The sequence below is a fragment of the Silene latifolia genome, chromosome 6 (genome assembly GCF_048544455.1).
Source record: "Silene latifolia isolate original U9 population chromosome 6, ASM4854445v1, whole genome shotgun sequence".
NCBI classification, from domain to species: Eukaryota; Viridiplantae; Streptophyta; class Magnoliopsida; order Caryophyllales; family Caryophyllaceae; genus Silene; species Silene latifolia.
The window spans coordinates 92,864,429-92,887,074 of record NC_133531.1 but is presented as its reverse complement, the minus strand read 5'-3'; the positions used below and the strand labels follow the sequence as shown (position 1 = coordinate 92,887,074).

The 22,646-nt window shown below is 39.5% G+C and overlaps 1 protein-coding gene across 1 annotated transcript; it reads left to right on the top strand.

Annotated features, from left to right (window-relative positions):
• The first annotated feature begins 18,403 nt into the window (after positions 1 to 18,403).
• Positions 18,404 to 19,400, top strand: LOC141588350 (uncharacterized). Its single transcript, XM_074409797.1, has 2 exons — positions 18,404 to 18,609; positions 18,662 to 19,400. Exons 1-2 carry the CDS (start codon positions 18,404 to 18,406, stop codon positions 19,398 to 19,400), a joined length of 945 nt encoding a protein of 314 aa, XP_074265898.1.
• The last annotated feature ends 3,246 nt before the right edge of the window (positions 19,401 to 22,646 follow it).

Sequence of the window (22,646 nt, the reverse complement as noted above, 5' to 3'; positions counted from 1 at the left end):
GGGTATAAATCCTTGGGAGGGATTCTCATCTTGAATCCTTGTTCATTCATTAAGGAAAGCTCAAGAACAAGAGAGTAGGAGAACTCTCTTGTGCCCTTTGATCCGAAAAACCAAATGTAAGGATGAATATTTCTTCTTTAATTTGTTTATTGTTTGCATGCATAAGATCACCAATTAATTTTATGATTAAATTAACATCAACATATATGAATATGTTAGTAAAGAGATCTAGATTTCCAACAAGCGGTATCAAGAGCCTTGGTTGTTTGCATGCAAATCGGTTAAAAGTTTTTCCGAGTTATTTGTTTAACATATAAAACTTGTTTAATTTGTGTTATTATGATATATCACGAAAATCATTATGCATGTCAAAGTTTCTGGTCCTAAAATGTTTTTAGTATATTTTGGTTAATTTATGGATTTTTATTGTTCATTTTTCATAATAATGGCATTAAAATATGATTTTATGAATAAAATGTCATTTTCGGTCTAAAATTAGCTAAACTTCGAATTTTCCAGTGATTTTTGGATATGTTGTCACTTATATTCTTTTGAGATAACCTGTAAATTTTCATAATTTTTGGAGTTCTTATGCTCGAAAAATGGATTTTTCATTATTAAAATCGGTTTTAGATGAAAAATAGGTTAATATGAGATAAATTTCGAATCTGGTCATAGAAATTTAGTATGTTGTCACATGCAATTTTACAAGATGTGTGTAAAATAATAGGCTATATTGAAGTCTTTTTGCATGATTTATGGATTTTTGAAGAAAAATAGCATAAATAGTGACTTAATTAAGTGAAATATTAATAAAACATACTCCATGACTAAGGAAAAACTTCATATGTTGCATTTTATTATCTTTTTTAGATCTAAAATTGAAAAGTTGGTGAATATAATTTTTCTCATGTTTTTATGATTTTATTGTTAAATCCGATAAAACGCAACATAGTTTTTCCGATAATATTACGAAATTTTAACCTAAGTTTTTGAACATTATGAGTGACATGGTATTTTTACAGAATGTTCATAAGTTTAAATTTTGAATTTTGAATTTATTTGAATTTTTGGTGATTTATTTGAAGTTAATAGCATTTTATTGTATTTTAGGTCCATTAATGAACAATTTTAGAAATATGAGTTAATTATGGTCAAATAATTAGTGAAGACTAAATTTTGAGTCCTAAGAGGTTAGGGTAATTAACTTATGCATAAATATGAATTTATGTAATTTTTGTGATTATAAAACGTTGAATCACGCAAATCCGTAAAAACCGAGTAATATACGATATTGGCTACTTAAAGGCGATTTAGCATAAAATTGGGCATGTTCATACATATTATAATGATGCATTTTCTTTATGATTGTCATAAATTTTATTTTATGTAATTTTTGAATTATGTAATTTTACTTAGTATGGCCTTAGTTTTAATTGGTATTACCCGAAATGTATGGGAATATCGATTCGGTTGTAATTTATTGTGATCTCGTATCACCGTTTTGTAATTTAATAGATTTATTTTATTTTAGTTAGAAATGTATAATAGGAAATTATGTAATTTGTTATGTAATTTATTTATTCCGGAGTTCCATAAAGACGGATTTCTTCAAGGAGGCGATACATAAAGACGGTGTTACCTCGAGATGCGTGCCACAACCGAAGTTCAAGGGACCAATGGAGTTGGTTTCCGAATATGTAATAGTTAAATAGTTTTCTATTTTAGGAAGGCCATACTAGGATTTATTTTTATGCTTTGCATTTTATTTATATGTCGCATGCATCGATAAATCGCCATAACTAAAACATGCATCATCATCTTCATCGATTTTATCGACCGTGTCAATTAGAATTATCGTAGTTCACCGCTTTAGTTCACTTAAAACGTGATAGATAATAAATTGACATGACCTCTCGCTAAAATAATCAATTGAGACATAGCCTTACCAAATAGTAGAAACCATGAAAACCTATTTCGCGAGGGAGTGCACTCGGCCCTACCGGGGTACAAAACTTGTTACATAGGGGAAGTGGGTGATAAATGTCTATCCACCGAATTCATATTGATAAGGGATGAATCGGCCCTACCGTGCCCAAGTTGATGTGGATTTGGATCATGGACACATTTATTCGAAATTTGGATTGAGCTCAACGGAAGTATTCGTGACCGTAGTCGCATGTGTTCCGGGCTATAGATAAACATTAGAGTAATTTTATCGACCAAGAGTTCTAAAAGTAGAATCGATTAAACGTTAATCCACCGAGTTATATTGATAAAGGATGAATCGGCCCTACCGTGCCTAAGTCGATATGAATTTGGGTCTTGGAATCATTTATTATAGTTGGGTAGAGGTCACTATATAAATGTTCATATCTTGTTAATTTATTTGCAAGTATGATTTAAAAAGACAAATGTTAATATTTCCTTTTCCTCCATACTTGTAGTTCATTACAATGAATCCATCAAATGCTATCGCACCGATAACTATTGAGTCTTACCACAATGTTTTTGACGACGTTTGCTCCAACAATGATTTCGACACTACTAGAGAACTTCATTTTGGGATAGGTTCGGATGGAAACCTTAACTTCATCACTTCTTATAAACCACCTACTACTACTAGATCTCGTGTGAGCCCGTCTCAGGAAGACTACCTCATACAATCTATAGGGTCTTTGTCTCTGGAAGATAAAGATGCCAAAACTAGTGGGAGCTCAAGCAATCAAGTTCTTGCTTCAAAGGGCAAAAAGTTCAAGAAGAAGGGAAAGAAAATCAAAAACTTCAAGCAAGTTAATGATGAGTGCCATTATTGCTATGGCATGGGACATTGGCTTAGGAATTGTCCCGTATATTTGCGAAATATAAGGGAAAGAATCATCGTTCCAAAAGGTAAAATTCCTAAAGAAATTTATGTTATTGATATAAATTATACTTCCACTACGACATGGGTACTAGATACCGGTTGTGGTTCTCACCTTTATAATCATTTACAGGGTTTAAGAGACGTGAAGAGGCTTAGCAAGGGAGATGTGGATCTACGCCTTGGAAATGGAGCTCGAGTAGCGGCCAAATCCAAAGGACCTTATGTTTTAGCTTTGCCTAACGGATTTGAGTTGTATTTACATAATTGTTTTTATGTGCCTACACTCTCTAAAAACATTATTTCAATCGCCATGCTAGACATGGACGGTTTTTGTTTTGTCATTAAGAACAATCGTTGTACTATTTCAAGGAATGATTTGGTCATAGGCCAAGCTTCTTCCATCAATGGCATTTACATTTTAGAGACCTCAAATCCGACAAATGATATCCATAACATTCAATCAAAGAAACTCAAATCAAGTGACCCAAGTGAATCGTTCATTTGGCATTGTCGATTAGGTCACATAAACGAGAATCGCATTAAAAGATTAATTTCAAGTAATGTGATTACACCATTTGATTATCAATCATATGGTACATGCGAATATTGCCTACTTGGCAAAATGACTCGTAATCCTTTTAGTGGTAAAGGGACACGAGCTAGTGAATTGTTGGGACTCGTACACACCGATGTATGTGGACCAATGAGTATCACCGCTCGTGGAAATTATGACTACTTCATAACCTTCACCGACGACTTGAGTAGACATGGGCATGTCTATTTAATGAAATATAAGAGTGAAGCTTTTGAGAAATTCAAGGAATTTCAGAATGAAGTAGAGAACCAATTGAACAAAAAGATAAAAGCACTACGATCCGACCGTGGTGGAGAATATCTTAGCCTTGAATTCGATTCACACTTGAAAGGTTGTGGTATAATATCACAACTTTCTCCACCCGGAACACCACAACTTAATGGTGTTGCCGAAAGGAGAAATCGAACCTTACTTGAAATGGTTCGATCCATGATGAGTCAAACTGAGTTACCGAACTCGTTTTGGGGATTTGCGATTCAAACCGCAATTAGATCTTTGAACAATAGTCCCACAAAGTCCACCGAAAAGACTCCATGTGAGATGTGGACGGGAAGGATCCCCAATATATCCTATATGAAGATTTGGGGATGTGATGCTTACGTCAAGACTAAGAACGACAACAAGCTTGCCCCAAGATCCGAAAAATGCATCTTTGTAGGTTACCCCTCGACCTCTCGAGGATACTACTTCTACAAACCTCAAGATAACAAAGTGTTTGTGTCTTTCGAGGCTGTCTTCTTAGAAAGAGAATTTATTTCTAAGAGACAGAGTGGGAGAAATTTTGAACTTGATGAAGTTCAAGAGCCACAAACCGAGATAGAGACGCAAGAAGAAGTTCCTTCGTCGTCTAATGCGGTTATTCCTCCTCCTCTTAGAAGAACGGGCCGTGTTTCTCGTCATCCCGATCGATATGTGGGACTTATCGAAGAAGATGGAACACTTGATGTGTTGCTTATAGAAAGTGACGAGCCCGCTACCTACAAGACCGCAATCTCTAGTCCTAATTCCTCCTTATGGCTTGAAGCCATGAAGTCCGAAATGGATTCTATGCATGAAAACCAAGTTTGGGACTTGGTAGATTTGCCTAAAGGGGCAAGACCTCTTCAATGCAAATGTATATTCAAAGTCAAGAATGGCATAGAGGGACATGACGATGTCTACAAAGCTAGGCTAGTGGCAAAAGGATTTACCCAAGTCCAAGGTCTCCATTATGATGAGACCTTCGCCCCCGTAGCCATGCTAAGATCCATACGGATTTTGTTAGCGATCGCTGCATTTCATGATTATGAAATTTGGCAAATGGATGTCAAAACCGCTTTTCTAAATGGGCATTTAGAAGAGGAGGTGTACATGATACAACCCGAAGGTTTTGTTGATTCCAAGAATCCTAACAAAGTGTGCAAGCTTAAGAGATCCATTTATGGTCTTAAGCAAGCATCTAGAAGTTGGAATCATCATCGATTCAATCATGTTATAAAGGAAAATGGTTTTACTCGAAGTGTTGAGGAACCATGTTTATACATGAAATTTAGTGGGAGCAATGTTGTGTTCCTAATCTTGTATGTCGATGACATACTACTCATTGGAAATGATATTCCGATGTTGTCTTCTATTAAGAAGTGGTTAGGTAACCACTTCCAAATGAAGGATTTAGGAGAAGCACAACGCATATTAGGTATCCGGATCCATAGAGATAGATCCAAGAGGATATTGGCACTAAGTCAAGAGTCTTATGTTGATAAGATTCTTCGACGGTTCAGCATGGACAAATCAAAAAGGGGTTTGGTACCTATGGTAACTGGGACGATATTGAGCAAGACTCAATCTCCCTCCGAACCCCATGATGTTGAACGCATGAAGACGGTCCCTTATGCTTCCGCTGTTGGATCAATCATGTACGCCATGATATGCACACGTCCTGATGTCTCGTATGCTTTAAGCATGACGAGTAGATATCAAGGAAATCCAGGTGAGAGTCACTGGATTGCCGTCAAGAACATCCTTAAGTACTTGAGAAGAACTAAGGATTCTATCTTAGTGTTTGGAGGAGACACCGAACTTCGTGTTAATGGTTACACGGACTCAAGCTTCCAAACAGATAGAGATGACATGAAATCACAAGCTGGTTTTGTTTTCATGCTCAATGGTGGAGCCGTTAGGCTGGAGAAGCTTCAAGGAAGTCAGAATCATGGATTCAACAACGGAGGTGAGTACATTGCGATCGAAGGCGCCAAGGAAGCTGTGTGGATCAGGCAATTCACGGAAGGTCTAAAAGTAGTACCTACCGCCAATGATCCCATCACTCTCTATTGTGATAATAGTGGGACGATCTTCCAAGCTAAGGAGCCAAAGTCTAGTAATAGATCTAGGCATGTACTTAGAAAATATCATGTAATTAGAGATTTCATTGAAAGAAAGGAAATTGCGATTTGTAAGGTTGGGACGGATGACAACATAGCCGATCCGCTCACAAGCCTTTATCGCAGGCTAAGCATGATGGACATGTTGCATCCATGGGACTTAAACGTGTACCAAGTTTTTGTTAGATTTTGAAATGAAATAAAAGTGTTGTTTTTGTTCATGTTCACAATCACATTTGTCTTTTATCTTTAATTTATACATTGTTACATCCAAACGGGTTGTAGTGACAATTGAACCCCGTTAAAGTGAACACGGATTAACATAGTATTTGCCCATAGTCACTTGTATGAGGTGACGTCTCGAAGTGACTAGAGTGTGAAGCGATTGATGGCAAGTTCAAGTGCCATAGAGTCATGTGAGATGACTAGTCGATCACATAGGCAGACTGTTAGGAACATTTTGTCGGGCCTTATGACCGCTTATAGAGTTCTGGCAAATTTATATAGCCTGGTCGTGGCGAGAGCTACTATAGTATTCTAATGAGTCGATTCTTTTGACTAAAGACTATTCACCTAAGATGGCACAGTTTCAGATTAACTTTGATTTGTGTTACTACGACCTTCGTAAATGGGGTCAAATGGGCATATTTTGGGTTATGATGGTTGTGGCTAGTCGAAGAGAATGAGTGCGATAGGAATTGTCCACCCCTAGTCAGGGTTATAACAATATCTCAGGGCCACTCGAGGAGTAATGAACTGGAAATGCGTGGCCACGCTCGGAATGTATCCATGGTGGATAAATCCGGTCAATCAGTTATTCTCCAGATCGAGGAAACCACTCTCGATATGATCACTTGCAAATACGACCTGAAAGACACCTTGCATTGAGTGGGAGATAGTAATAGGTCAAGAGAATTGGTGACGCACACTTGTCGAAGACAAGTGGGAGATTGTTGGAATATGTGTCCTCCGACAATAATGCGATCACAACTGTTGATCATGATGATCACATGTTTAAGTCTCATTTTAAAGAATACAATTGGGAAGTATTTTTACTGTCAACTGGCCCACACATATCGGTAATGATTGGCTGACTAGAGTTTGACATTACTGTCGTGCGACGGTGGTGATCAGTTGATCCCCTAGGTCATACCTAAAGGATAATACTCTTAATTGATCATTTAATTAATCGTATAACGTTACGAGTTAATTATATTACTTGAAAATTGACAGACGATTTTGGAAGTAAAATTTACGTATCTCATTGTAATCTGATTAAATAAGATACGGTCTAGGTAATTGAATTGTTTCATTACTTAGATGAAATTATTGTTTAAGGAAACAATTGAAATTGAATGAATTATTATAAATACAAGTTATTGTGATTTATAAATTGGTAAAATATTTTGGTACAAGTAATTGTGAATTACTAAGTCGATTTTTGTATATGACGTATTTTTATCAATACGTTGATTTTTAATATGTTAAAAATACATAACAAATTTATGTGACATATGACAAATTGACATTTTGACAAAGATAAAATGGAGTCCATTTTATCCTCATGACCGAAATATTGGAGAGGAATAGGAAAATATTAGGATAATTGTATTAGTGGTAAACATAATCATGTTTGCCTAATACTAGACTTGCATGCCTACTTGTTCTTGTGAAGGCAACCATGAGCATGCATTGGCTCCCTCTTTTTCCCCCTCTTCCACCCGGTTTTGAGAAGCAAATCACTTTGGTTTTTCTTCTTATTTTTGCCTAATATTCACTATGATACACACAAGTGAACATTCATTCATTCATCCATCTAAAAACAAGAGTTTTAGAAAGATAAAATATTCCTCTATTCTTCCTCTCTCTCAACCGGTTTTGATAGAGAAACCAAATAATTGTTGGGTCAATTTTTATACAAAATTAGTATTATTCTAGTAATAATAATATTAGTTTTATTAAGAGTTTATCTTGGGTATAAATCCTTGGGAGGGATTCTCATCTTGAATCCTTGTTCATCCATTAAGGAAAGCTCAAGAACAAGAGAGTAGGAGAACTCTCTTGTGCCCTTTGATCCAAAAAACCAAATGTAAGGATGAATATTTCTTCTTTAATTTTTTTATTGTTTGCATGCATAAGATCACCAATTAATTTTATGATTAAATTAACATCAACATATATGAATATGTTAGTAAAGCGATCTAGATTTCCAACACGTATTTGAGGTTAAACTCTGAGAGCATTAAGGTCCATCTTGCTAAGCGTCCGTTGAAATCGGGTTTCTCAAAGAGGTATTTGACGGGATCCATTTTAGAGTACACCTTGACAGAGTAGCTAATCATGTAATGGCGTAGCTTCTTCGTTGCCCACACAAGAGAGAGGCGTGTCTTTTTGAGAGGTGTATACTTACACTCGTACTCTAACAACTTCTTACTAAGGTAGTAGATAGCTCTTTCTTCCTTTCCAATAGTTTGCGCGAGCACAGCCCCCATGGCTGTTTCGGTGACTGTGAGATATAAACCAAGAAGTTGATCTCGTTGGGGAGGCATTAGCACGGGTGGCCTAGCGAGTATCTCCTTTATCCTGTCAAATGACTTTTTACAGTCCTCGTCTCATATGGTATGGTCCATTTTCTTGAGTTTCTTGAAGATTGGTTCACACATCATAGTGAGTTTCGATATGAATCGACTTATGTATTGCACTTTGCCCAAGAATCCTCTAACCTCCTTTTCTGTCTGGGGTTGTGGCATTTCGATTAAGGCCTTGATCTTGGATGGATCAATTTCTATCCCTCTCTGGCTGACGACATAACCCAGAAGCTTGCCTGACGTTACTCCGAATGCACATTTCTGAGGATTGAGCCTCATGTTGTACTTGCGCAATCTGAGGAAGAATTTGCGAAGGTTATCAATGTGTCCTTTTCTATCCTTGGATTTCACGATCATATCATCCACGTACACCTGCACTTCTTTATGCATCATGTCATGTAGCAAAGTAGTTGCAGTGCGTTGGTATGTAGCCCCAACATTGATTAGCCCGAATAGCATAATAGTGTAACAGTACGTGCCCCACTGAGTGACGAAGGTTGTCTTGTGCATATCTTCTACGGCCATTTTGATTTGGTTATACCCTGCATGCCCGTCCATGAAGGATAACAACGCGTGATTTGCTGTGTTATCTACTAATATATCAATGTGTAGTAAGGGGACGTCGTCCTTAGGACTTGCTTTGTTCAAGTCTCTGAAGTCAACACAAACCCGGATTCGTCCATTCTTTTTGGGTACGGGGACTATGTTAGCCACCCAGTCTGAATACTCGGAAACTTTGATGAATCCGGCTTTGAATTGCTTATCGACTTCTTCTTTGATCTTAAGAGCCCATTCTGTCCTCATCCAACGAAGCTTCTGTTTTACAGGTTTAAAACCCGGCTTGATTGGAATACGATGTTTTGTAATATCCCTGTTGATTCCTGGCATGTCTTTGTAAGACCAAACGAAGACGTCTTTGAACTCGTGTAGGAGGTCGATGAAATTGGCCCTTTCAGTTGGGTCTAGGGTCGTCCCTATCCTAAGTTCTTGGGGTTCTAATTCCGTTCCTACGTTGATAGGTTCGGTGTTTTCGATAACTGGTGCCCCTTCCCCCTCTTCTAGTATTTCTTTGATTATATAGGGAGGTAACTCGATTGATTCTGGGTCAGGATCATCCTCATTATCATCGTAAATAGAATTGCATTAGGAGTAAGTAGAATCAGATTTATTCATATTAAAATTTTAAAACAGCTAAAACAAAGAAGCCATCTGCGCAGTAGTCAGTGGCGGTAAAGGGACAGTTGCTGGGGCATCCTCCAAGCTACTGTTACTAGGTGACGCTATGCTAGGTGAAATAGAGGGGTGAGGAATGAAGACAGGAGGAGACTCTCTAGCAACTTCTCTAGACTTAGCTTCCGACTCCGACTCTGATTCCGACTCTGATTCGAATTCATCGTCTTCGGGTTCTCCTTTGAACATCTCTCCTTCTCCGGTAGTGACCTTGAAGAACTTTCCTAGATTGTTGGTCCATTTGATTGATTTTCTCCATCCTTTCTGCTAATTTGGGTTGGTGTCGGTGATCAATGCTGTAGGGCTAAAATGGTCGTCTTGAAGTATCATGGTAATGATCTCATCCTGCGGTGCCCTGACGAATCGATCTTCTCCAAACAGGAGGCTAACAGCCTGTTCGTCGACACAAGGTGTCTGACGAGTTTTGACGGTATGAACCGTTTCTGGAGGAATGAAGTAGCAATCGTGGAAGACCTCGATTCCAGCTAGTTGAATGCCTTTGCATCTCCAAGGTTCAGGAAATGCATAAAAATTTTCACAGTCCCCTTCTTTGACGAAGTAACCATTTAGTGTAGGGAGATAGGGTTGCATTTGGACCCCCTTATTTTTGCGATTCCGAACTTGAGTAAGCATTTCAAGAGTTCTGCTTTCGTGGGTTTGTACCCTAAGCCTAGTGGTATCTTTTGGGATTCTCCTTCCTTAAAAGGTGCAAAGGTATTCTTTCTGATAGGGTTTAGTGGCATTCTTGGGAAGTATCCCTGGGATTTGATTATGTGGTTGACCACTAAGGTGGAGTATGGATTGAAGTATAAGAGAGCCAGCTCGCTCTCTATAAGGTTTATGATTTTAAATCCTCCAAGCTCATACACTGGATCTACAATTACTTGGTTGCTTGATATTTTCTCTATCACGGCCTTGATAGGTGACGAAGTGATCGTCACTACCTTGCCATCTAGAGGGATCTTGATTTTCTGGTGTACGGTGGATGTTACTACTTTGGAAGCATGAATCCAGGGCCTACCCAAAAGTATATTGAAAGATGCCTTTATGTCTACTATCTGAAATTTGACCTTTCGCTCGATCGGCACAGTGGCCACGGTAAGGTTAACTAGCCCCACCACTTTACGTCGTGTTCCGTCGTATGCGCGAATGCCTTGGTTGGTAGGAGTCCAGTCTGATTCTTTCATGCCTAACTTGTATGCTGTTTTAGTGGTATGACATTTACTGCGGAGCCATCATCCACCAGATTCATTAGTACATTTTTCTTCAAGCATGTGACTGTGATGTATAGAGCAAGGTTATGAGTGACACCAAAGGGAGGCAAGTCCTCATCTGAGAAAGTAATTGGGTTACTTAGCTTGACCGAGTCATGGAAGACAAGGTTGATGACGTCGTCAGGTGTAGAGTTATGTGCTACGTTCAATTTAGCCAATGCTTGCAGTAAAGCCTGACGATGAGGAAATGAACTTGCGACTAGTTGCCAGACTGAAAGATCATCTTTTGTCTTTTGAAGTTGTTTCAATAAATGGTCAGGAGAAGTATATTCGCCATCGTTTGGTGTGATGACATTGGTGTTAGTAGTGACTGGACCATTTGTTTGAGTGATATTTTGATATGGACGTCCTGAGCGAGTAAGGTGGTCCACATCTTGATCTCACTAACGTTGACTAGAGGATGTACTGTGAGGTAAACATCTTCATTATTGTCGTCCTCCCAAACCCCATTGACGATATTAAGCTCTCTTAAGCTTATGATTTCAGCTTCTAGGTTGATTATTTGCTCGACTAGATCGTCGGTCAATGCGATCACTTCGTGCATTGTGGACTCTTGAGATAAACTTGGAACCACTGACCCGTTTTTCCTAGATATAGTGCTGGTGTTACGTAGGGATGCCATTACAGCTTCTAGATTTGAAATTTGCCTACTTGTACTCTTTGCCCATGCGACAAAGTCAGCGATAGTAGGGGAGATGGTGGAATAACTCTCCTCATTTTCTAGTGCATTGACCTCGTCTTCAGCTGGAGAAATGAGGTGTGAACAATCCAAGGTGGATTCCTCATCTGTGATCATTAGGACCCCAAGAGGAATCTGAGTATTGTTAGGCTTAGTTGTAGGAGGTATAGGCAAGCGCCCATCCTCAATCATATCCTGAAAGGCATGTTTTAATTTGAAACATTTCTCTGTATCATGCTCTTTGCCTCTATGGTACTCGCAGTAGGCGTTCTCATCCCAGAACTTAGACTTCTTCTCTGGGTCAGGCGTAGGTCCTATAGGTTGGAGTTTACCCTGTTTCATCAGTCTTTTCATAGCGTTGGAGTATGAGTCACCAACGTTGGTGAACTTCCTCTGTGGGCCATTTTTCTTAGTAGATGATTCGACAAGGTTGACCTCGTCGGTCTTGCTAGTGGAGCCATAAGAACGACTCGTTGTGCCTTGATATTCGCGACCTACCGTTTTGGACAAGAGTCCCTTACGAATGTCGTCTTCAATTCTTGTGCATAACACAATCAAGTCTTTAAAAGACTTTATGTTTTGGTATCTTAGGTGGTTCGCATAGATTGGCCTTAAGTTGTCCACTAACTTTTCAACAAGGTAGCTTCATCTGGGCGTTCGACGAGTTATGTACTAGTCTTTCTCCACCTACTTAGGAAGTCGGTGAATCCTTCTTTCTCATTTTGGGTAAGAACCTCTAGAGTGCGCATATTGACTTGAATTTCAGCATTATTTGCATACTGTTTGGTGAACTCAATTGCATCATCATCCCAAGTAGAGATTTTCTTGTGTTCCAAAGAGCAGAACCATTGCTTAGGAATAGTGTCGAGAGATGAAGGAAAGATCCTTAGGAATATCTCTGGCTTGATGCCTTTGATAGACATATAATCTTTGAAGGCACGGGTATGGTTCAGCGGGTTTTCATGCCCCTTAAACTTCGAGATGTCGGTCATGTTGAAGTTAGTTGGCAGTTGAGCGTTTACTGCCTCTTACTTGCGATTGTTTTCCCTGTAGATGTCATCTCCCTTGAGATACATTAGTTGCTCCTCCAAATATTGGAGTCGCTTTTCAGCTTCAGTAGGACCTGGTGGAAGATTGACTTCTGGTTGTCCAACAAAGGGTGGGATATTATCGTGTATGACCATGTCGGGAATGGCATCCTCTGCAGGAGGAAGTCTAGCTTCTACAGCGATAATTCGGCCTTCAATGGCATTAAGGCGAGCATAAGCTTGGTCTTGGCTTGTCTAAAGACGAATGAGTGTGATACGTGCATTTTATATAGTCTTTTTAGCCTATTTTATGCACGTATTTCTATGCTTTTATCGTAGTTTTATGCTACGAAATGCCCCGAATATGCTACTTTGGGTTATTATGTCTTATTTGCAGGTATGGATCCGAAAGTAGTGAAATCAAGCTATTTACCGTCCGTTTAGCATGCATTTGGAGGAAGAGATAATTTGGAGCGGGAAATATTGCTGTCTTCGGATGCGTGAAGGTGTTTCGGGCGCTAAAAGGACAAGTCAAGGTCAAATTAACGAGAATTATAAGCTGCTGAAGTCAAGATCCACCTGATCGAGTAGTTTACCACTCGATCGAGTGGTTTTAGATTGAATAAACAGTCGATCGAGTAGAATTTGTAGTCGATCGACCAGTTCCTTATATGCACTTACTCGATCGAGCACTTTACTTGGTCGATCGAGTGCATTTTCTGTTGAGTTTGCTCGATCGAGTGGTTTCTTTACTCGATCGAGTGGATTTCGCTGATGGGTTGGGCTTTTTGCTCTAATTCCGTCATTAGGTTTAATTATACTCCTATTTTCTTATAAATAGGAGTTAGGATGTCATTTGTAATCATCCAGTTATCACGTTACTTCTCTTCTATCACGTTTACTGTTGCTTGTTACTTCCTTATTTCCGGATCTTTTAAATTCAGTAATTCTTTCTTCCTTTCTCTCCTTTTAATTTAATGTTTATTATTCTTATTTCCTTTATGTTTGTTTCCCTTATTTCCATGTCTAGCTAAATCCCGTAGTATGTTAGGATTAGGGAAGCCGTGGTGGCAATGTTTTAATTGACTTATATAGGTTAGTCTTGCGATAAGAATTGTATTAGGCAATATAATTGTTATCCGGTTGAATGAATGCATGCAGGAGACCATAAATCTAGTTAACCCCGACCTGGATCGAAAGATTGGAAGGAAAGGCTTGCTTAATTACAATAGGGTATTGCAGTGAGGGCGAAAGTTAAACTGTTTACGCTCTAGGGCGGTTTAAGGACCGAAAGGTGACGACCATAGCTCTTCTTATCAATAGTCTAATCGCCTTAGTATTACCGATAGTATAGCTGCCACGGTAGACCGACTCCTAGCATACTTCCTTTCTCTTATTTTAATTTCCTTTATCCCTCTTCTCTTGCCCTTAGCTGCAGTAGTTTAGTTAGTTCACAATCAATACAAAACCCCCATTTCTGTGACACCCTGACAGACTGAATTAGACAGATAAATAGCAACTTAGCCTCCCTGTGGAGATCGACCCTACTTACTACTAGCTATTAGTTAGTTGTACTTAGGTATTTATTTTTGGTGTAGAAACGACCGCATCAGAGTGCATCTAGGATTTGATCATTACCATTTACTGACGGTTGAGGTTGACCATTAATGCTTCCATGACTAGTTCCCACCATTTTGGAACTGAGGATAAGAGATCGACGACGAATCAAAACACGATCGACCATTTTCGCACACTTACTCAAAAGAGACTCGACTCGTGAGGTGAGCGTGTGCCATTGTATCAAGTGAGGTTTGAAAATGAAAATATTTGAAATGTTTGTCCTAGACAACTGTAGTGGAGTTGTAGGAGTGCTGACTCGAAGTGAGGTTTGAAATGATTTTTGAGGCCCGAATTTTGACTTGACATTTGGACAAAGTTTCGACTTATTTTGCGCTATTTTAGGCCATTTTCAAAAATATTTACATTTTGAAAAGGATTTTATTTTACAAATTTTCGTCATGGTTTTGTTTGCAAAACGGTGATCACGTATATGATAAAAACATACAGACGAACATTATAACGGTATGCTAAGTGCATTTAAAGGGTTTGGGCTTAAAAGGTGGGTTGCCATACCAAGAAATCAAACCCTGGTCTGTGGAGAGGTCCGTGCCAAACATGAGTAAGGTCGGTTCCTAGTCTATTTCCTCGAGTAGTGAAAGCCCTTGATACAAACATGAGTAGGTACCACGGTATATGGTTGACGTCAATTGTTATCTATCCTTAGGCCCAGATAATAATTTGGACCGTCCGGACGGGACGATTGGTCGAGTGGGTTGGGTTAAGCCTAGGAAGGCCGAATAAAACGACCTAAGAAGGTCAAGTAATGAAAACCGACAACTGTCTCATATAAACTATTCCCTAACCTTGTTCAAGTTTCACACTGGGTAACACATAAGTGTATCATCCCCAGCGGAGTCGCCAAACTGGGGACATGGGCCACCCACGCGTTGGTCTTGAGGCGGCGGCACTTCTCCCACGGAGCCCTGGGTTTGCCAAAGCACGTCATGGGCCGTTGCCGATTGGTGAGGCATTGAAACCGATGAAAGGTTGAATAAGCCTGCATTTGTGGAGTCGCCACCAATTTATTTTGGAAAAATTGGAAACCGTTCGAATACCTCGTGTCATGTCAATACACAAAGTAGTGACATAGACACTAAGAACTCGTTACCCTTAGTATTCTATGTCTAGAATAACTCTCAAAGATGCCAATGGACATGGATGTCCAGAGATAAGTGGAGTAAGGGGTGAGGGTAGGTATTAGGAATCTCTTTAATCGAACACCTAATCTCGCCCGCCTCGATAGCGGCCTCTACTAATGATTAGGGAAATCGTTCATATTCGATATGTCGTCGATGTAATGCATGCAATGCAACAAACACAAATTAATCCTAGCATGTGAGATTAGACTATGTCGATGAACACGTAATTTAGCACTCAATTTGGGTCGAAGTAGGATATTAGATTCAATTACATGTGAAAGATCAAGTAAATAAATCATACATAATAAAATAAATTTCAATAATTAAAATTACAATAATTACAAGGATTATTTGATCTACGTCAAAAGCACGCTCAAACGGGAGTTTGAAGAAGAAAAATAAAAGAGAATAAAATTAAATTAAAATATGAAAATATGCCAGATTAGCAGTGTTAATACGGATAATAGTTGATTAAATACACAATTAGGAACTACGTCAAAGCGAGAACGAGTTCAGGGACAGAAGCCAACGCAGAACAGGCGCAGCAGCTGCTGCGTCTTTTGGAAGAGGCTCAGCTCTTCCTGCGTCTGTTCTCCAGTTGGACTCTGGATGTGAAGTCAAAACCGCGGATTGTTAATGTTCATTGGTAATTTAAGGTTGATTATTGATATTAGAACTCGAGTAGAAGTAATTTAACAGATTACATGCATCTGGAATCGCCATAAAACGAATTAAAGATGAGAATTTACAGCGATTTACATGATTACGATTAACTCGTGTCGGAAATACAAAAGAACGAACTTTGAACTTGAAAACGGAATTAAATCAAATAAATTGAAATCAAATAAAGAAAAGCATGTACAAAAGATGAATTCCAGAGAATCGATATGAACGAATCGAACCTCTAAAATCCGGGTTTGAATAGATGACGAAAACCCGCAAATATTGATTATAAGGGATTCAAGTCGAATTAATCGTTATAATTTGAAAGGAATTAATAAAACATGATTATATACCGATACGAACAAGAGAAACGAAAGAAATTAGAGAAATAGGAAAATTGTAGAAAGGTCGAGGAAGAAGAAGAAGAGCAGGAGCAGCGGCAGCCTCAGGAAGAGGCGCAGCTACTGTTGTGTTTCTTCTTGACGTCAGACCTTTGCTGTTTTGTAAATACGGTTTTAAAGGATGGTTTTTAAGACGGTTTTGAACGTGCCTTTGATATAAACCTTACATTAATGATGCAAAATAAAAGTACAATAAATAAAATAGGATTTTACACCCTCAGACTTACATGTTTGACGAAACGAGATTGACTAAATTTATCGTTTAGTGATTGCTCGACTCGAATATGCATGGAAAGTGCCCTTGTTAAAGGATTTAAGAGATTGATTAAATTGATTAAGTGGGGTTGGTCAAATTGGTCGGTCTATGCAACGTGACTGGGACTCAGAATGATATGAGCTTACGTGGTCGATTGATTAAGCACGTAGGCGTCGAAAACAAAAGCGTGGTCTAGAATGCAAAAAGAGAAGAGAAGGGCGGACACTCGCGTGCCAAATATGGAGACCGAAGGTCTCTATTTACTCTAAACAAACGAAAGAGTTTAGGTATGGCACGGATACGGAAACAAATCACGGAAATAGTCTGAAAAGCGTGAAAAGAGGGTTGGGGAAGAGGCGCAGCAGCCACTGCGACTCTTGGAAGAGGCGTAACATCTGCTGCGTCATTTCTCCAGAGGTTTCCTCCTCAGCAAGAAAGATTTCCGCGTTTTTTATGGAATTTCGGTAGATATACACTTCCTTATTCCGTGAAACACAATATACGGAAGATATTTCCTTCAAAATATTAAATTTAAATAGGAATAAATAACCAGAGAATTCTAGAACACCCCGGAACATTCCGACTCGGCATTTAAACGATTTCTTAGAAAGTGAAGCGGTTTTTTACCCGGACTCCAAATGAACTCTAATTACTGTCAAAACGACCGTATCGGTGTGTAGAAGACGACCGTGAGGTTGAATCGAGTGTTTGAGCTATCACTTGTCGATGAACTTACGAACTGTCATAAAATCGTTCTGCGTATCAAACATGCGGCTCAATCATCACTGGGTGGTTGGCGGGAGGTGCAGAAATGCGGTATCTACATAGAGGCAAGGTAGGGCCAGAGGGTTTCATATGGGAGCAGGAAGAGGACAGCCACATCATGAAGAGGATTATGGCTCAGATTCAGATGAGAGAATCAGACATAAGAGGAGGCCCTTGAGCAAACATACACGCATCTAAAGGTAGAAATTCTTGATTTCTGGTAGTCTTAACCCTGATGACTTACTATAATGGATAAGGGATGTTGAAAAGATATTTGAGCATAAAAACTACAATGATGCTAAGGCTTGTAAGGTTGTTGTGTTGAAATTAAAAGGGTATGCCTCATTGTGGTATGATAACCTTAAACTCCAGAGATTAAGGGAAGGGAAGGAGCCTGTTAAATCTTGGTCCAAACTTAAAAAGAAATTATTGGATAAGTTTGTCACCAAAGACTACACTCAGGATTTGTTCACTAAATTGTCTTAGCTTAGACAGGATGAGAGACCCATTGAGACTTATTTAAGGGAATTTGAGTAACTAACCTTGCAATGTGAGATTAATGAGAAACCTAAGCAATGGATTGCTAGGTTTTTAGAAGGGCTTGATAAAAACATTGCTGCTAAGGTTAGGATGCAACCACTGTGGTCATATGACGATGTAGTTAACCTAGCACTCAGGGTAGAAAAAATGGTGAGATCTAAACCTGTTACACCCAAACCAATCACCAAACCTGTTTTCAAACCTTACACTGGTGTGAGATTCAGTGACACCTCAAAAACTACAACACGACCTACCTCAGATAAGGGGAAAGTTGTTGCTACCTCTAAACCTACCCAACCCCCCCCCCCCCCCCCCCACCCACCCACAGAAAACAGAATCAAATGCTTTCAATGCCAAGGCTATGGACATTTTAAGAAGGATTATCCTTCTAAAAGAGTCATGACTGCCATAGAAGTAGAAGAATGGGAGAGAGATGGCCTAGTGGAGTATGAACAGGAGGAGATTATTGAGAGTAAGACTGTGGATAAGGAACCTAGTCGGGATGCTGTGTTGGCTCAACCTGACACTAGCCACAGCTTGGTTTTATGGAGAGTTATGCACTCACAACAAGCACCCCTTGAGGAGGAGGTCATTAATTTTCAGAAGTAGGTGCACCATTCAGAAGAGAGTCTGTAACCTAATCATTGATGGTGGTAGCTGCACCAATGTGGCTTATGTCACCTTAGTTGAAAAGCTTAACCTGAACACTAAGATACATCCCCACCCTTATAAGCTCAGATGGTTGAACAAGGGAGTTGAGGTCAAGGTAGACAGGCAGTGTCTCATTTCTTTCTCCATTGGAATAGTTTACAAGGATGAGTTCCTCTGTGATATGGTGCCTATGGATGCCCTTTATTTGCTCTTAGGCAGGCCATGGGAATTTGACAAGAGTACAGTTCACCATGGGAGGAACAATACCTACACATTTAAGCAAGGTAGTAGGAAGATCACCCTAACTCCTTTACCTCCCAATCAGAAAAGCTATGGGAGTTCTAGTGTGACTGATGGACTCAATAGAGTCTTATTCTTATCAGAATCTGAGATAGTAAAGGAGCTACAACAAGAACAACCAGTTCTCATATTACTGGCCAAAGAAATCTCAGAAGCTGAGAAACCTCAAATTCCTATAGAGGTTCAGATATTGTTGGAGGGATGTTCATATGTGTTCCCTGATGAACTTCCTAGTGGGCTGCCTCCCCTCAGGGGCATAGAGCATCAAACTGATCTAGTACCAGGATCTGTAATCCCTAACAGACCTGCATACAGAAGTGATCCAACTACCACTAAGGAATTACAGACACAAATTGAAGAATTGATGAATAAGGGTTTTGTGAGGGAATCTGTGAGTCCATGTGTTGTGCCAGCACTCTTAGTCCCAAAGAAGGATGGCTCATAGAGGATGTGCATTGACAACAAAGCCATAAACAACATAACAGTCAAATACAGATTCCTAATACCAATTAAGGCTAGATGATATGCTAGATGAGCTGAGTGGGTCTCAGATATTTTCTAAAATTGATCTGAGGCAAGGATATCATCAAGTCAGAATCAGAGAAGGTGATGAACGGAAGACAGCCTTCAAAACAAAGTAAGGGCTCTATGAATGGCTGGTTATGCCATTTGGGCTATCCAATGCCTCTAACACCTTTATTTGATTGATGATAGAGGTGTTAAGTCCTTGCTTGGGGAGGTTTACTGTAGTGTACTTTGATGATATACTTATTTATAGCACCACCAAAGAAGAACACTTAAAGCATCTTGAAACTGTGTTCCAAATTCTGAGGAAGAATAAACTGTTTGGGAAGCTGGAGAAATGTACCTTCATTGCACCAGAAGTGAAGTTCCTTGGGTACATTGTCTCTGGTAGAGGTGTCTCTGTGGATCAAGACAAGATTGAGGCTGTTAAATCGTGGCATGTGCCAAAAACCATTACAGAGGTAAGGGGATTTCACGGCCTTGCTTCATTCTACAGAAGATTTATAAAGAACTTCAGTGCCCTAGCTGCCCCTATCATAGAGTGTATGAAGAAAGGAGAGTTCAAGTGGACTGACAATGCCTTGCAAGCTTTCAGGCTGATCAATAAATTATTATGTGAAGCTCCTATACTCAGATTACTTGATTTCAACTGTCTATTTGAAGTTGAATGTGATGCTAGTAGTGTTGGCATTGGAGCTGTATTAATTCAGGAAAGGAAGCCAGTGGCTTACTTCAGTGAGAAGCTCAATAGAGCTAAGTTGAGTTACTTAACTTATGACAAGGAGTTCTATGCAATTATCAGGGCTCTCATGCATTAGAGCCACTAACTCAAATCCAAACCCTTTGTGTTGCATTCTGATCATGAGGCCTTGAAATACATAAGTGGCCAGCATAAATTGAGTCATAGGCATGCAAAGTGGGTTGTGTTCCTTTAATCTTTCACCTTCTCCAGCAAGTACAAGGAAGGAAAACAGAATGTGGTTGCTGATGCCCTCTCAAGGAGGTACTCTATGTTAATTGTTCCAAGTCAAAGAGTTCTGGGATTTGAATTCATGAAAGAATTGTACAAAGATGATCCTGATTTCTTTGAAGACTGGAAACTATTAACAGAGGGAACTAGGGTTCATGGGAGCAAATATCAGTTACAGGAAGGGTCTCTTTAAGTGAAACAAGCTCTGTGTTCTTAAAGGTTCCTACAGGGAACTGTTGATCAAGGAAGTCCATTCTAGTGGCTTAGGTGGGCATTTTGGAGTACAAAAAATAGTGGAGATTCTGCAGGACCAATTATATTGGCCTAAAATGTTGGGGGGTCCAAATTGCCCTAAGAATGTCTTCAGTATGTCAACAAGCTAAGAGTTCATTCCAAACAGGCCCCTACATCACATTGCATGTTCCAATCAAGCCATGTGATGATGTTAGCATGGATTTCATGGTGGCTTTGCCAAGAACTCAGAGGGGAAATGATGCCATTATGGTTGTGGTTTATAGGTTCAGTAAAATGGACCATTTCATAGCCTGTAAGAAGACTGAAGATGCTGCTAGCATTGTTGAGCTCTATCTAAAGGAGGTAGTCAGACTCCATGGTGTCCCTAAAACCATTGTGTCTGACAGGGATGTGAAGTTTATGAGCTACTTTTGGAAAACTCTATGGAGGCTGCTAAACACTAGGCTGTTATTCAGTGCATCTCACCATCTACAAATTGATGGTCAAACTGAAACAACAAACAAGACCTTGGCAAGAATTCTGAGATGTATTGTCAACAAGTCTCTTAAGGATTGGGATATCAAACTGTCACAGGCTAAATTTGCCTTCAATAGAGCTCCAGCTTCTGCAGTAGGGCACAGTCCCTTTGAAATAGTCTATGGGGTCAACCCTCTGATGCCCTTAGACCTCTCAAGTGTCCCTAAAGAAGAGCTCAACTATGATGCCAAGAAAAGAACATAATAGATTATCAAACTGCATGCTGCAGTAAGAAGGCAAATTGAGAAGACAAATGAGTCCTATCAGAAGCATTCCAAGAGTTCATGTAAGAAGAAGGAGTTTGCACCAGGTGATCTAGTCTGGTTACACCTCAGGAAAGAGAGATTCTCAGCAAAAAGAAAGAACAAATTAATGCCCAGAGCTGAAGGTCCATTTGAGATCATTGAGAAGGCTGGTCGTAATGCTTATAAGGTTGACCTCCCTGGTGAGTATAGTGTATATGGAACCTTTAAGGTTGGAGATTTGAGTCCATACTATGGGGAGTCTGATAATGAAGAAGACTCTAGCTTGAGGTCAAGCTCCTCTCAATTTGGAGAGGTTGCAGCAGGAGCAGAGGCACAGGTAAGCAACAATCCTGACTCAGCTGCCACATCAACTCCACCTGTCAGAAAGAGGTTTACCAGGTCTAGTGTTGGGGTGCCTAAATGGCCCCTTAATCAAGCTTAGTCCAGTCTGAGAATCAATTCCAGGGCCAGGCATCAGTTCATTTTAATTCAACATCAATTCAGACACAAGTCAGGTGGAAATGGTTAGAAGAAAGGTCACTATCAGGTTACCATTTTTGTTCAGACAAGGCTCTAAAGCAAACCAACAAGAGTGAGCTTCTTTCAACAACAATCCGGGTGAAACAAATTCTCTTTAAGACTCTAGCCAGTTGCTGCAACCTTTCACAAAACAACTTCAAGCCTTCACTAGGCCAAGACAAAGGCAGTTGACTGACAGACCACTTTTGCAACGTATGGGGTATGGATGCGGAAGCGGTTTGGTTTGGATTTTGCAATTGTTCGTGATTGAATGCCATTTTCGTGAATTTGGACGGATGAATTTTTTTTTTTTTTTTTTTTGGTGATGAACAGTACCGCGTGAACAGTGATTTGTTTTTTTTGTTTTGTGTGAAATGTGGAGATATTTGCTACCGTTAGACCTATAACGATAACAATGGTTGGAATCCTCGTAACGCGACAAGGAAGTTCCCCTTAAACGTTGGAGCGCGTCCGCGGTCTAAGTCGAGATTCGAAAATGCGTCGATCTCAATTTTGTCTCTACACTCGTGTAAACCACACTAATGCTTTGACGGTTCAGAGAAAACTTCTCAAAACGATTTTTAAATTCTTCAAGATCATCAAAAATGAAATACAAATCAGCCTTTTATAGGCCTAGAAACCGACCTAGGGGAGGGGGATG